The sequence below is a fragment of the Octopus sinensis genome, linkage group LG13 (genome assembly GCF_006345805.1).
Source record: "Octopus sinensis linkage group LG13, ASM634580v1, whole genome shotgun sequence".
In the NCBI taxonomy this organism is placed as follows: domain Eukaryota; kingdom Metazoa; phylum Mollusca; class Cephalopoda; order Octopoda; family Octopodidae; genus Octopus; species Octopus sinensis.
The window spans coordinates 57233967-57251192 of record NC_043009.1 but is presented as its reverse complement, the minus strand read 5'-3'; the positions used below and the strand labels follow the sequence as shown (position 1 = coordinate 57251192).

Below are 17226 nucleotides of genomic sequence, written 5' to 3'. Positions count from 1 at the left end.
ATCTAGATGAACAGATGTGTTAGAATGACATCACCTGTGTAACGTGTATGACAACCATGAGTAGACTGCGACCTGCAGTACTTTCAGAATGGCACGTCTAACGAAAAATTGCGGATCTTTTACTTTTGAACGGCAGATGTCAACACAATTTCTAGTTAACTAAACACTTTTAAACTTCGTATACTGGTAGAATGTGCTTATGAAACATCATTTTCTCTTGGTTTTATTGAGAAAATTCAATAGTTTGTAAGATATTTCCACTGAAAATCCGAGCATTTCGGCAATTTTAACCAATCGATTACCTCCATTCAACTAAAATCATTTGCTGCGTCTAAAACTGAGACAACATCCTGTAACTAACCCTAAACCTCCCCCTAACCCTAACCCTAACCCTATTTTTTTTTATTAATTGTTAAATTAATTTAATTCCATTGCTTTAGTTTTTTTTTACACGCGTAACAATTAAGAAAAAAAATTTAGGGTTAGGTTTAGGTTGAGGGTTAGTTACAGGATGTTGTCTCAGTTTTAGACGCAGCAAATGATTTTAGCTCAAAAGAGAGCATAGGATTGGTTAAAATTCGAAAAATTAAACTACGTTAAACAAACAAATTACAATTTTCTCAAGAAAGCCAAGAGAAAAAAATGTTTTATTTTGACACATTCTACCAGTATACGAAGTTTTAAAGTGTTTAGTTAACTAGAAATTGTCTGCCGTTCAAAAGGAAAAAATCCAAAATTGCCTTTAATCTTCTACAGTAGTGCGACTCTCTTGATGATGAGAGGTGTCTCATGCAGCTCGCTTCTTGAAAAAGGTTGCACGTGTATGCAGTGGCCCAACAACAAAATTTGCTTAGGAGGGGTGCAAACCCAAGTCCAAATTTTTTTATTGTGGAAAATGTGGATTATTTTCAATGTTAACATTAAAACAAATGCAGGTATAATAATAATTTTTATTATTATGAGGGTCGGCTGAATTGTTCATAATCTGAGCAAGACACTCTCAATGGAATGTGACCAAATGAAGTTCATTTTTTAACGTAGATCTTCTTGCTGTCCACACACTTCCATAAGTAGATGCAATGTTTGGGTTGCACTGGTAAAGAAGCTATTCTGTTGGTCAAAAAGCAGATAAGCCGTCATCATCACAGTGATACTGGTGCCTAGATGAGTGTTTTTCTATATTGGGAAACAGATGATAACCAGATGGAACCAAATCACTGACATAGGGAGGGTGATCAACCAGTTCAAAGCCAGTCACAGCAGCCATTGAAACCAAGGACTTGTGTGCTGAAGTATTGTCCTAATGCAGTGCTTTTCAACCTTTTTGCTGGAGCGGAACCCCAAGGAAACATTCCACTGGCTCGAGGAACCCCTGTGCAATAATTGAATAGTCTTATGCACACATATCTGCACAGGAGAATTAAAAATTACTGCCGATTTTAGCAGTTTTGTAACGTCTTGCGGAACCCCTAGACTGTACTGGCGGAAGCCTGGTTGAAAAACCACTGTCCTAATGAAACAAGACCCCCATTCATCAGTTTTTCTGGGTGTTTGGTCTTGATAGCCTTTCATAACCGCTTTAGCAAGTTGGCATTGAACTTGTAATGATATGAAACTAAATGAACTTAGTTTCACATTGTTAAATACGTTGTCGCGGATAAAAGAGAGTCAGCTCGGTGGCTAAGGGAGCAGCAATCAAGTAGACAACCAACCACTCTGCATCGCATTATTGGAGTGCTTGTATGGCACGATATGGTGACAGCGGTAAAACAAGATAAATATATCGAATCGAAATTAATCGGATTACCAGCATGTAAGACAATGAAATTAATCGCAATACGTTGTGATCATGTCACGGATTCAACTCTGATTTCAGAACAATCGAAGGCTTGAAAGAAACATACCGAAATCTTTTCGACAGCCTGGGCAGCTTCAAAGAACCCGCATAATTATACATAAAAGCATGTTTGGAACCCTTCTTTGAACCACCTCGGAAATGCTCAGTTCACCTGAAACATAAGCCCAAGATTGAACTCCAGAAGATGGAAGAAATAGGGGCGGGTGTCATCAAGCCTGTGAAACAATATACAGATTGGTGTTCAAGCATGGCATATTCCATAAAAAAAAGATGGATCACTTCGCATCTGCATCGACCCACAAAAACTTAATCAAGCATTGAAAAGATGCCCCCACAAAATTCCATCGGTGGAAGAGCTTGAACCCTCAGTTTGCTGGTTCTAGCACTTTCAGCGATCTGTTCATCTGGATGAAGAAAGTCAGCTACTCACAAGCTTCAGGACCCCATTTGGAAGATATTGTTGGACTAGATTGCCATTTGGTCTAAAGGTATCTCAAAATATCTTTCAAGCTAGAATGGACGAAATCATTGAAGAACTCTCAAGGGTTGCTGGAATAACTGATGACATCACTGTCCATGGCAAAGACGAAGAAGAGCATGAAAGAAATCTACAAAGACTCATGAAAAAAGCAAAGGAATCTGGATTGGTATTCAACTCGGACAAATGCCACATTCATCAACCCGAAATCTCGCAGAGGAATTCAAAAAGACTGTGTCTCTCTTCGTCAGACATGATGAAATTTTTAGCGACAATGGTCCTCAATATACACGAAAACCATATCGACAATTCACACAGAAATGGGGAATTCAACATCACCAAGATACCCCAATCAAACGAATTCATAGAGAGACAGGTACAAACAATTAAAAAGACAATCCAAAAATGTGAACAAAGCAAAGAAGACATAAACAATGCATTTTTGAATCTAAGAGCCACACCATTAAACTCAAAGATGCCGCCGCCCGTCGAGATCCTGTTGAGCAGACCGATCACAACACTTGTGCCATTATGCTGGAGCTATTCTCATGTAACTCAAAGACAGAGAAAACGTCTTGAAGAATTGAAAATACAAATGAAAACTACATATGATTAGTACGCAAAGATGGAAATACCTCCGTCGCACAAAGGACAAGCTGTACGGGTCCTTGACAAAAAGCAACAAACGTTGAATACCTGGAGAAAAAGCAAGACAATGTAAAGAACCGAGGTCTTTCAGTGTGAAAACAACACATGGAGATTTGCGGAGAAACAAAAGGAACTGAGAGATACTAGCATAGGCACAGACAGATAGTATAAACAGACCACTCAGATGGAAATGCCTGCCAGATCGCCCAACAATATAGAGACAGACAACCATCCAACAGACCCTACAAACTCCAGGAAACAAGTTACAGACCCTACAAACTCCATAGAACATGTTACTCAACTTGACTCAAGGAAAGAAATCACAAATGCTTCTCCTGATAAAATGCAGAAGCACAAAATAATGGCCAGACGCATGAGAAGTGCTCCACGCCAGCCTTCAAAAGAATCACAAGATCAGGCAGAACCGTGAAAAAACACCAGAGCGCTACAAAAACTTTGTACCATAAAACTGTCCATATTATTCGACGTGCATGTAGCGTATTGCTCTTGCAACAAAACAGTAGGAAAGTTAAGTTTAAGAGTCTTAATTTTCACTTCCAATTGCGATACAGATAAATAAGTGAGTGGAGATAAGTGTTGGTTAAATGGTGGGTATAAGAAATGGATGGGAGTTCAATCTCTGGGTTGTGATTGATTCAGACATTGATGTAATGGGTAGGAATTCAACCTCCTTCTCGTCATTCCATTCCCACTTAAAACTTGTCTGGTTCCTTGTCCTTCTCGTCGTGCTGTGCTGTTCAGAATTAAGGTTTCTCCCCATCGTTCGGTAACTTAATCCTACAACTTTGTTTGTGATTAAGCCAAACTCATTCTTTTTCTCATCTCTCTCTCTCTCTTCACCAGTGGTTTTCAACCAGGGTTCCGCCAGTACAGTCCAGGGGTTCCGCAAGACGTTACAAAATTGTTAAAATCGGCAGTAATTTTTAATTCTCCTGTGCAGATATGTATGTATAAGACTATTAAATTATTGCACAGGGGTTCCTCGAGCCAGTGGAATGTTTCCTTGGGGTTCTGCTCCAGCAAAACGGTTGAAAAGCACTACTCTTCACACACACACATACATCTTTCATATCACACTCATTCTCGTTCCGCTGAAGGTTAGCATTCAATGTTAGGGTTTCGTGTGAGCACATAGGATTACAATTTTGAGTTAGAGTAAGAATTACGTTTAAGCAGAAACTGAAAAGGGATTAAAAAAATTTGAATTTGAGGACAAATTTTTACAGAATTGAACCAACAAATGTTTGGAATTTATATATGAAACAAAAATATATTCTTAAAAGATAAAGAAAAAGGTGTACAAAGTGTTTTTAGTCCGAAATTTCGCCGAGTGTTTTTTTTTTCTTTTTCGAAAAGATAAGTCAAATAAAGAGCTTTGTGATGTTACTGTTAATTCCCTAAGTCATTAACTCAGGTAACTCCGGTTGTTTCAGCTAGTATAGAATATGGGCAACGAAATGGTGATTTGAGCAGAAAGGCGACAACTCTAGACGTGTTTCAGTCTTTTTTAGATTTCGTCAGCCAAGCAGTCTTCACCAGTACATGAATAAGTACGACACACACGCACGTCTTGTTATTCAAGTTATTAGCCTAGGTAAGCCTTTTGCGTAAATATAAATTCATATACACTTTATACACCGTAGGTATTTTCTCCCTACTGATATGAATTCGATTTATTAATTTAAAAAAATTAAATGCTGATTTCGATTAATTAATTTTATTAATTTCAAACATGTTAAGTAGAATTAATTTGTTAATTTCATGAGTAATTTATTTTAATTATCATTGGGAATGGTGGCTCTCAAATCACATAAAACTATAAACAATAGTGTAAATATTGCGTCAAAAGTCCTTTTGGATAGAAAAAAATTGAAGGCCGTCCGTGCGACTCGAACCAACATCTATAAACATAATACACACACACACACTGATTAAATAAAATTTACAAACAAAATTCTTAAACAAACCAATTTAGAAGCAAAAAGAAAAGTAATTTATAAAAACTTACAAACAAATAAAATAATTTACGAAGAAAAGGAGAAAATAAACAACGAGGATGAAATGACCCGGTTACGTTGCGCTGTAAACGGACCGGAAGTAAACGTGGGATAACTCTTGTTTTCTCTCTCTAATGTCTTTAAGAGGAACTCTTCATCCCTGTTCCACACCGGTTGATCATTGGAGCAGTTTCACAGCCAGGCCACTTATTTGCACCTTCAGTGGAAGCATTACCTTGACCAGGGCTCTTCCTGGACCCTGGCCAAGCAAAGATGGCAACGACAGGTGAGCAAGATGTAGTGGCTGAGAGTGTAAGCCTTCTCACCACCGAACAGTCGACTGCAACTCCAACAGCAGTCACCGAACTGGTGGTCATACCACAACAGCAACTGTCATCCACCTCGGCCGCTGACGTTCTGGCGGCCACTGTCCTGACTACAACCACACTCGAACAAGAGCAACAACAACAACAACAACAGCAGCAACAGCAACAATACCAACATCATCATCAACAACAGCAATACCACCATCAACCACAACATCAACACGAGCAGTGCTCGGACAAAATCAGCGAGGATTTACTTGTGAGCAAAGCCCTGATTGAGATTGGGGCAAACGAAGCCTGTCGAGATTTACTCAATGCTGGGGACGAGTTCGAAGACTTTTCTGCCCTGTCTTCTGCTATAGCAGCTGTCTGCAAGCTGACAAATGCTGTGTTCACCATCCATGACTGTCAAACAATTGCCAAAGCTAACCGATCCCGATGTGTCAAAGTCGAACCTTTAGACGAGAAGTTCAAATACAAATACGTCAAATATGTTTGTAAACAGTTTGGTTACTCGAGACGACGGACTGTGCCTGGCATACGACCCAACCAAAAGTATTTCCTCCATTTCTTTATATTCTTTTCTTTTACTGGTTTCAATTATCATATCGACCTCTGTACTTCGTCTATCAATCCCTATTGTTGAATTGCTAAGTTACGGAACATAAAGCGACACAACATAAGCAACACCGGTTTTAGACTAACGTAAACATAAACACACACACACACTTCCATACAAAACAAGAACGGTTCCTCCGATGGGTTCCGACGCAGTTTTCGTTTAGCAAATTTCATTCGATGGTGTTGGTGAACCCGGAGGCTGTATCAAACAGAATACACTTGCCTAAAATACCCTGCAGTGGGATCGAACCTGGAATCATGTAGTTGCAACTCAAACGATTTTTTTTCTTTTTAGTGGGAGATGTCTCATGTGGTGTTTTCTTCTTCTTGATCAATCTATATCTGTCTGTTGTTGTCTCTCTTTCTCTGTCCCTATCTCTCTCTCTCTCACTTGTTAATCACTCGTTGTTGACTTTACCCTTAAAACGATGCATGGATGTCAATATAAGGTTTTATTGTCAATACTGTGTGTGTGTGATTACAGACGTGTGTTCTTCACACCCAACACTGTTTTCTAATAATTTTCTGAAAAAAATGGATATTTGTTTTGATGAAATTTTCTACGAATACGTTTCAAATGTTGTAGATAGTTATGTGTTGTTGTTGTGTGTGTATGTGTAATCTATAGTTATGTAGATAGGCAGATACATTTATTATCATTTTGACATGTTGCTATATGTGTAGAAAGACTGGTGGATATTCTTTATGATTAGTACATAGATACGCAGGTATGTAAACAGATAGCTACCATACATACAGAAGTGAAACAGTAAATTGAAAGAAACTAATTGTTATCTGTGTTATCAAATAGTAAATACAAACGTTGGCAAAATGGAATTATTTTAAAAAAGAGGACAAGTACGATAACGTAGTCCTGTACACACTATGTCTAAATAATGTGAGCGACGGAATGGTTCTAGATGTGTTTGATCCTAGGTATGTTGATTCTGGCTTGATTTGTTTCACGTTGCGTTATCACCATTCTCTTCGTTCTAGCGTTAATGTTTGGAAAGATCGGCATATTTGATAATCTTTCATTCATTTTCGTCCTGATCCTCGCCTAATGTTTAGCCTGGGTTTTGTGTGAGGAAAGGCTACTAGTTACGTGAACTCTCGTTTCACTAAACCTGGTCTGTTACCACACTTGTCTTCAGTTTGTGTTTAATGTTAAAAAAAAAAAAAAAGGGATCTTAATTATCATATATAAACAAGGCGGCGAGCTGGCAGAATCGTCAACACGCCGGACGAAATGCTTAGCAGCATTTCGACCGTCTGGACATTCTGAGTTAAAATTCCGCCGAGGTCGATTTTGTCTTTCATCCTTTCGAGGTCGATAAAATAAATACCAGTTGCGTACTGGGGTCGATGTAACCAACTTAGCCTCCTCCCCGAAACTGCTGGACTTGAGCCAAAATTTGTAACCAATTATCATGTATAAAGTTTCCATCCGACCTTAATTGTTACTGCATGTCTCCAATCTGGAGTTTGAGTTATACTGTTAAGAAAACGCCACCTCAGCATATGAACCATATTCAACTCATTCTCTCAACTGCTACAATCGTAGTGAAAACTTCTCAAGTTACAAAAGTAGTTCAGACAGTAAACCATAAAAGAGATTTCCTCTCTCAACCACTGCATTGCACTCAACTCCATGCAAGTGTAATATGAATCGTCATCGTTTTAACACCTTCTTTTCTCTGCTTGTATGGGTCGAACAGACTTTATTGATTTTTTTATATAGTTCTTGTCAACTCCGACCTACTTCCCCAAAAAAGTAATATTTCCCCATGGCCAGACGGTTTTCAGAGAATATTGGAAATACTCATTTGCAATAATCACAGACTACTGAATAACAATAATAATGATAATAACAACATGATAATAATCCTTTCTACTAAAGGCACAAGGCCTGAAATTTTGGGGGAGGGGACGAGTTGATTACATTGACCCCAGTGTTTCACTGGTACTTAATTTATCATGTAGGATGAAAGGCAAAGTCAGCCTCAGCAGAATTTGAACCAGAATGTGGCTATGGGTGAAATACCACTGAGCTTTTCGTCCAGCATGATAACAATTCTGCCAACTCACTGCCTTAATAATAATAATGATAATAATAATAATAATAATAACCTGTTTTCCCTTTTGAATTTCAGAACATATAAAACTGGATGTCCTGCTCTAATTGCTGCATCAGTTGACCGAGAGAAGCAGAGAATGGTGATACGATCCATCAATTTAAACCACTCGCATCAGATGCTGGGTCACATGTACCCTGAGAACCGCAGGCAGTCTCTGTCACCCAACGTCCTCACGGAGACATACCGGCTAATAGACATTGGAATGAAGACCAAGAACATCCGAGAGTATATATGCAATGTGACTGGCAAACAGTTAACAACGAGGGACATTAACAACTTGAAAGCCAAACGCAAAAAAGAACTCAGCCCTCCACTTAATCACAACACCAGCAACATGGTTAACCACAACAACAACATTCATAATAATAATAATAATAACAATATCAATAATAACAACAACATCATCAACTGTAATGATGGCCACACAAAGAAAAAGAAACGAGGGACACGAGATATGGTATACTAACATTTTTGTGCTTCTGGTTCTCTTCCGCTTTGCTTTCCTTTGGTCCTTTAATATCAGCAGATCTGTGATAGGCCTGGTTGTCATCACTATCATCATCGTCGTCACCATTTAACATAGTTTTATATCCTTGTATTCATCATCATCATCATCATTGTTTAATGTCTGCATTGCATGCTGGCATGGGTTGGACAGTTTGACTGAGAACTGGCAAGCCAGGAGGCTGCACCAGGCTCCAATGTGATCTGGTAAGGTTTCTACAGTTTGATGCCCTTCCTAACACCAACCACTCCAAGAGTATAGTAAATGCATTTTATGTGCCACCAGCACGAGGCCAGTCAGGTGGCACTGGCATCGACCATGCTCGAATGGTGCTTTTTACGTGCCACCAGCATAGGACCACTCTGATGGCAGTGGCAATGACCATGCTCAAATGGTGCTTTTTATGAAGCAGGAGGGAGAAAGTATTTAGACACCACACTACTATTACTATTACACAAGACTCAACACTATATCAGAGACTCACAATGAACTGCTACCAACACCAACTGCTAATTGCACACAGTTCTTTGTTTTATAACAATGAGTCAGTCCACCTTTTAGTTATTTGCGGGGACCAGAATCCTTCCACAGCACATAACTTTTTCATGTTTGCATACGCTGGACAGTTTGACAGGACTTAGCAAGCCAGAGGACTGTGCCATGCTCCAGTGACTGCTTTGACATGGTTTCTATGGTTGGATACCCTTCCTAATGCCAACCTATTTACAGAGAGTTGTAGATGCTTTTTACGTGACATTGGTACCAGTAAGGTCACCAAGAACTTGCAAGAGACCGCCTTTCAAATGAGGGAGGTGTTGTAATTGAAGCAGGTGGCTTTATGCCAGGTGATGAGAAGTTAAAGTATGATAGAAAGACAGGATCAGGTGTCTTGATGCAGGGGAGATACATGGTTACCTTAGTTGGAAAAGAGAGAAGTTACTGGAAGAGCGAATGTAAGAGGAGTGATTCAGAGGATTGGACAGGGTAAATGGGTAGCTAAGTAGGTTTGTGTGAGTGTGAAAGGAGAGTGGCAGATGGTTAGAAATGGGGATAGAGAGGAATGCAGTGAGTGGTGAACACGGGCAGAGGTGTGATCAGTCAAATATCAGTTGGAGGCAGGGGTAAAAAGTGGCAGTACAGATGATACAAAATGTGCAGAGGTAGAATGCAAGAGAGATGCACAGTGACAGGGATTAAGTGAGAGGTACAGGGGTGGTGGGAAACTGGGGGATAAATAGAGGTAATGGCAGTAGGTGTGGTTGAGAAGTTTGCCTTGGAACTACATGGTTTCAGGTTCAATCTCATTGTATGGCACTATAAGTAATTGTCTTCTGCCATAACTATAGGTAAAGCAAGACCCCATGGTTGAAATTTACTGGACAAAAACTGTGCAAGTCTGTGATAAGAAACATTCCTTGTTCTTGGCTGGTAAATTTCATCTGAAACCAGGGCTGGACTGAGCAGTCGGTCAATCGGGCACTGCCTGAGGGGCCTGCACTCTATATGTTAACACATTCAAAGGGGCCTGGTAAACAGTTATGCCCGCTCCTGTCTGTAACCCCTGGTTTAACACCACTACTTGGTCCTTGGGTGCCATTCATATAATCTACTTTGTTGCAAATATTCAGGCCTGGTCCCTTGTCTGGAGACAATTTAGGGGTGAGCAAATGGATAGAAGAGAGGAAATTATTCTCATAATATCGATACAAGTAGTGTAATTCCTTTGCAACCTTTAATGAAATCATGTCTGGCGCTCGTGCTGATTGTGCTCGGCAGACTTGAGGAAATATTATCTTACTTGGAAACGGATGAGGATTGGTAACAAGAATGGAATCTGGTCATAGAAATCTACCTTGAAAAAATTTGTCCAATCCATGCAAGCATGAAAGAGTGGACGTGAAAACGATGTTGATATATTGTGAGTGGATTGGTAGATGGAAACTGAAAGAAGCCTGTTGTATGTGTGTGTGTGTTTTGACATTGCTCAATAACTGTACACACGTGTCACTGTTATTTCGTGTCTAGTCTTCTGTGAAAATATGTCTGGCCATGGGGAAATTTAATCTTGCTTGGAAACAAGTGAAAGCTGGCAACAGGAAGGGCATCTGCCTCACCAAATTCCTTCCAGCTCACGCAAGCGTGGAAAAGTGGATATGATTATGATATTGATGCGATGACGATGGAGCTGGTAGAAACGTTAGCACGCCGGGCGAAATACTTAGCAGTATGTCGTCTGCCACTACGTTCTGAGTTCAAATTCCGCCGAGGTCGACTTTGCCTTTCATCCTTTCGGGGTCGATAAATTAAGTACCAGTTACGCACTGTGGTCGATATAATCGACTTGATCCGTTTGTCTGTCCTTGTTTGTCCCTTCTGTGTTTAGTCCCTTGTGGGTAGTAAAGAAATAGGTATATGAAACTGTACGACAGCTTGTGTTATATCCCTGAGCAAGGTAGATAACTCTGTTTCACCTTGATAGCAAACCAAACCTAAACAGGCTCCACTGCTATTTCATGGTCGAATGTGTTTTAGGTTGTCGTATCCAATTATCCCAGCAAAGAATGGTTATAAAAATACCCGTTGTAACCAATTCAGATTGGATAAAAAGATTGGGGAAAATGGATGTAAAAGAAATATAAATGACATTTCTTTCATTTTTAATTCTCTTTTTCTATCTTTTAGACTTCAATTTTCACCCCTCTCTTTGTTTTTCTGCTCTCTCTCCATCCTTTCCTCCTCCCCTTTTCTCTCTCTCTCTCTTTTTGTTCATTTCCCTCTCAGTTCTTCATATATCTCCTTTTGTTTTGTTTTTTTCTCCCATTACAATTCTCATTAATTCCCTTACATAACAACATTATTTTGCAGGAAATAACTTCACCAATTTCTAGCCATGTATTTGATATTTCCAAAGGTCTGCCTGCAACTGGTGTACCTGTCTTATTATTTATTCAGATTGAGAAGCGATCTTGGAAACTGCTTCAGAAAAGGTAAGAAACTTGTTTAACACTGAAGTGCAGTTTCTGAAAAACAAAACAAAACAAAAAAAGAGTTGAACATTCTAAGTAAAAAAAAAAATACTCATTGTTTTGTTTAGTTTGAGTTTTGACTGGTTCATACTGGTTTGATCTACTCAGAACTAGTTTGGTTTGGACCGGTCCGTTCCAGTTTAGTTTAGTTTGGACTGATTCGTACCGGTCTAGATTAGTCTGGACTGGTTCATATTTGTCTGGCTTAGTCTGAACTGGTCTTTGCTAGTCCATACATGTCTAGACTTTGCTTTTGAATTGAATTAAGTCAAATAAACTGAAAGCTAAACACTGTAACTTCACCTCATGTTCTTCCCTAATTGCTCAGAATTGAAATGGTTAAAAAAAATTGTTCTCTTTTACAAAGACATTGTACTTGTGTCAGTAAGAGATGCCAACCATCTTAACCCACAAGTATGTAGAATAGGCAAAAAAATATAGCAGTGGTTAAGATAATATGATGATGATTATGATGCTCATAGTCTAAACTACAAGGGGATAGTTTAGACTATACTTCCTCACTTCAACTTTTTCCTACTTTAACCCTTCATTCTGTGAAGAAGGAAAAAAGATGAAGTTGGGGCCTGAATAAAAGAAAAAGGGCTGTTATACAATACAAGTTGTTTCTGTCAACTGTATCTCTACTCTGTTCCCTCAATAACAACACTCTCCTTAAATATCAGTTAATATCAATAAGTTACATCATCATCATTATCTTTTCACGTCCTTGTTCTATGCTGGCATGGGTTGGACACTGACAGGATCCGATGGGTTCAAGAACTGCGTGTGTTACACTTTCTACTATGGCATGGTTTCTATGCCTGGATCCCCTTCCTAACACCAGCCATTTTGGTGTGTATTAGGTGTGTTTTTCATACCACAAGCACTAGAGGGGTCACAAGGCAGTTTGCAATACTATGGTCCCCAAGAGAGGTGGTTTTATACTAGGAAAGGAGTGTTTCAAGTAGGATCAGATCAAGATCCACAGAGGTCCTGAGCACTTAAAAGATTTTGGTGCCCACCATATATATGTAATTCAGAATATAAACAATAATAAACCATAAAATATATTTTTATTTTTCAAAATGAAACAAAACTAACAGATTGAAAATAACGTTTATTTTTGTTTTCTTCCACTTTATTTATATTTAACAAGTTTTCTCCTACTTTGATCAGATCCTCTCTATGACACCATGAACACTTCAAAATTATATTTCAATCATATAAATCACTTGGAATATTATTTTAGTAAGGTTAGAGTTATTTCTTTTGTACAATAAACCATTAACCCTTTCTGTGGTGCCCTCCTTTCCTTGATTCCCTAAGCACATGATTATTTTGCTTAACCCTTTAGCATTTAAACCGACCATATCCAGCCAAAATATTCTCCCCTGTTTTATGTTCAAATTGGCCAGATCTGGCCTCTCACACCAGCCCTACTATGTAATTCTAAAAATTAACAGTTACTTCATCAAAATCTCAAAGCTACAAGATAATGCAGGATTAATTTAAAAGAATGTGAATAAATAAGCATTACTTTTGATAGAATAATGCAAATACTAAAGGGTTAAAGGTTAATCCAGTGCTGGATTGAAGTATAAAAGAAGAGGGCCAAAGCAGAACAGATTTCTTGTTGAGGAACCACATGGCTTATCATGTTTTAGAAGAAAGGATCAGTGCGGTAGTGATGGTTCTGATTGTTTTTTGACATGTTTGTATTTCTTTAATTACAGTGCCAGTAGCATTGATGGTCATGTTGCATTCCTTGCTGGACAAAAAATCGTTAAGACAACAGTGTATAAGCTACTGTTTGATACAGAGTCTTATTTCAAAATCACAGACCAGTCAGCTTTTTATCCCTACATTGAGGTAAGGGTCTCCAGTCTTATTTCTTTATTGCCCAAAAGGGGCTAAACATAGAGGGGATAAACAAGGACAAAGGGATTAAGTCGATTACATCGACCCTAGTGCGTAACTGGTACTTAATTTATCGACCCCAAAAGGATGAAAGGCAAAGTCGACCTTGGCAGAATTTGAACTCAGAACATAAAGACAGATGAAATACTTATTTCTTTATTACCCACAAGGGGCTAAACACAGAGGGGACAAACAAGGACAGACATAGGTATTAAGTCGATTACATCGACCCCCAGTGCATAACTGGTACTTAATTTATCGACCCCGAAAGGATGAAAGGCAAAGTCGACCTCGGCGGAATTCGAACTCACAACGTAACGCAGACGAAATACCGCTAATCATTTCACCCGGCGTGCTAACGTTTCTGCCAGCTCGCTGCCTTAGGGTCTCCATTCTTTGGGCATAGATGTCCATGTGTGCATGCATATGATGAACCATAAGTAGTGAAACAGAGTATATTAAACATTACAATACAATGGTGTAGTGTCAGAAATCATCACCATCATCATCACTGCTTTATCGTCCACTTCTTGGACAGAATTTGTTGATGCAGATTTTCTGCAGTCGAATGCTCTTCCTGTCACCAAGCACCATTTTTTTAGAATTATATTATATATTAAGCACCATCCGTTCGTGGCCGTTTGCCAGCTCCGTCTGGCACCTGTGCGGGTGGCACGTAAAAAGCACCCACTACACTCACGGAGTGGTTGGCGTTAGGAAGGGCATCCAGCCATAGAAATACTGCCAGATCTGACTGGGCCTGATGCAGCCTTCCGGCTTCACAGACCCCAGTTGAACCGTCCAACCCATGCTAGCATGGAAAACGGACACTAAATGATGATGATGATGATGATGATTTATAATTATATTTTTAGAATTGTAGTAATATTACCATCATCTTTTATAATTATATTTTTAGATCGTTTTGGGATTTGGTTTGCAAGATTCTTTATGTGAATTTGTGTGTTGAAGCATATTTTATTGTGTCTGGGGGAGAGTCATTCTTTTTTAGTGCCTTGTTATTTAATACACTCACCAGTTCAATTTCCACTCTACTTATTTATTTTTTCTAAAATTTTCATTGCGTCTTGCAACCTTTTCAGTAGTCACTGACTCACACACACACCCACACATATGCGCACAAACAAACAAAAAGAACACAGCTCGGATAACGGACAGAGTCAACAACTATTGAGAAGATGCAAGATGCAACAGAAATTTTAAGAATAAATAAATAAATAATTAAGTAAATGAGTGGAAATCAAACCAATGAGTGTGTTATAGAATAAAGCACTAAAAGAGAATGACTCTCCCCAGACACAATAATATATTTTTAGAACTATATTATATATTTATAATTATATTTTTAGAATTATAATTCCTGATAATATTTTTGTTAGGAATTGTATAAAAATTGTTTTCTGTATTGTAGAAGTTTAATTAATTTATTGCACATAAACCTTAACAACAAAATCTTATATGGATCCACAAGGGCCATATGGACCCTTGGTTGAGAACCACTGATCTAACATTTAAGTTAAAATTCTAATTTTACCTTCAATCCTTCCCGCTACAGTCATGCAAGTCTAAGTGGAGGTGCTAAATTGAGTAATGTGTCAGACCTACCACCCAATATTACCAGCTAATGCAAGAAACTTGTGCTAGAAATAACAGCCAAATCTCTTTCAAGGCACACACTACTATCTTAAACAGAGAAGGACATACTGGTTGTTGTAGTCATAGGCATACACTATACCTGAATAAAAGATTGGATGTACATGGCTGAATTGCTGTTTATCATAGTTCAGGTCATGGAGGCACATGGCCCAGTGGTTAGGGTTTGGGATTCACGATTGTAAGATTGTTGTTTCAATTCCTAGACTGGGTGATCCATTGTGTTCTTGAGCAAAACTCTTCATTTCACATCACACCAGTCCACTCAGCTGGTAAGAATGAGTAATCCTATGACAGACTGGCATCCCCTTCCAGGAAGGAATACCTACACCTGGGAAACCAGAAAACTGGCCCTATGAGCCCCTAAGGAGTAACGTAGACTCTAACTATAGTTCAGCTCAATCCAGGCAGACCTAGGGTTTGATAATAAGCCCTCAACATTTATATTTGTCTTGAGACCCTTCTTTAACTATAGTTCTTGTTGGTTGATTTTATATCAGGCTAAAGAAAATGTTTTGCTATAATTAATTGTTTATTAATTAATAAATCAATTATTTTTCTTTACTTAACAGCTTGTGTTCCAAGTGATGGACCCAACACTGATACACCATATTCCAATTCAAATCAGCCCTCACAGCTATTCCTGCCACAGAGAACTTATCCAGCAGAACCCCAGTGTAACTTCGTCCTTTCCCCAGATGTCACCATCGCCCACAACTCCTGCTTCGCATATATCATGAGACTGTCACCATCATTGTTAAACCTCTGGACACAAACCACTCCTCACACTCAAGTGTTTCCTTTTACTCACCAACTTCCCAAGAGTGTGACTATTAAACATATATATATATGCAGACGTTTACTCCCACTCAAATGTCATGCTTACCTCATATTAATTGTTATCTCTGTTATCTTTTGAGTGTAAGTGCAAGCAGATAGTTAAGCTTCACTCTTATTTAAGCATGTGACTTTTCTCAGGTCTTTCATTCCCAGTGAGAGTGTGTATCATACAGCTAACAACACAGATAGGTTTCACTCTCACTCAAGTGTCAAGGTTTCCTTGTGTCTCTTTGCTCGTTGATGTCCCAAGAAGTGTGAGCATCGCACAGCTTAGAGAGACAGTTAAACTTCACTCTCACTCGAGTAACAAGCTTTCATCACATATCTTTACTGATATCTTGAATGTGTAACCTTAAGGCAGCTCAAACATACACACACACAAATGTGCTCACACTTAATATTTACCCTTCACTCAAATTTGGGCTTTCTTCAGATCTTTGTTGGTCTCCCAAGAGTCTGTGTGAAACCACACACACACTCTCACAACTCTCTACTTTTACCAAAGAAACGAAAATTTATTTAAATTATTCTTCCAGTGAAAAGCAAAGAAAAAAAAAGGGTAACTTTTCTTGTATGAAATTCCTTATGACACAACCCCTCCTCACACATACACACACCAATTTCTTGCCAAAAATGAGGGCCCACCACCACTACCTCCCTTTTAAACCTCAAGGATATAAATATATTATTTTGGTATATATATCCGAAATGAACTGCAACTGAGGTGACTGTATTTTGGTGTGTTGTTGTCTGTGGTACTTTAACTTCTGCTGATATCAATGATCCTATTAACTTGAAAGATTTATATATACAGAACAAACTTTTATTTTACTTGCTGAAAGAAATTGGAGAAGAAGGATGGAAGAAGAAAAAGTATAATTGTTATTGTTCTTGTTTTTTTGTTTAAATATATTTTACATATAAAATTTGAAAAAAAAAAACCTTGAAAATTTGTTACTTTTTTGTATATATATATATATATCGCCGTGATCATGTGACCGACCAGGTTATCAGATGTTGCCACACATCGCTGGTCACAATGCGCTTTACATTGTTTTAGTCTTCAAATGACGCCACCCCGCTGGCTAAGCGAGCAGGCCAACAGAAGAAAGAGTGAGAGAAAGTTGTGGTGAAAGAGTACAGCAGGGATTGCCACCACCCCTTGCTGGAGCCTCAT

The 17226-nt window shown here is 38.7% G+C and overlaps 1 protein-coding gene across 1 annotated transcript; it reads left to right on the top strand.

Annotated features, from left to right (window-relative positions):
* Nucleotides 1-5039: 5039 nt before the first annotated feature.
* Nucleotides 5040-16606, top strand: LOC115218665 (putative uncharacterized protein DDB_G0272516). The gene is made up of 5 exons (XM_029788592.2): nt 5040-5883; nt 8103-8544; nt 11458-11579; nt 13352-13487; nt 15782-16606. Exons 1-5 carry the CDS (start codon nt 5276-5278, stop codon nt 15947-15949), a joined length of 1476 nt encoding a protein of 491 aa, XP_029644452.1. The 5' UTR covers nt 5040-5275; the 3' UTR covers nt 15950-16606.
* The last annotated feature ends 620 nt before the right edge of the window (nt 16607-17226 follow it).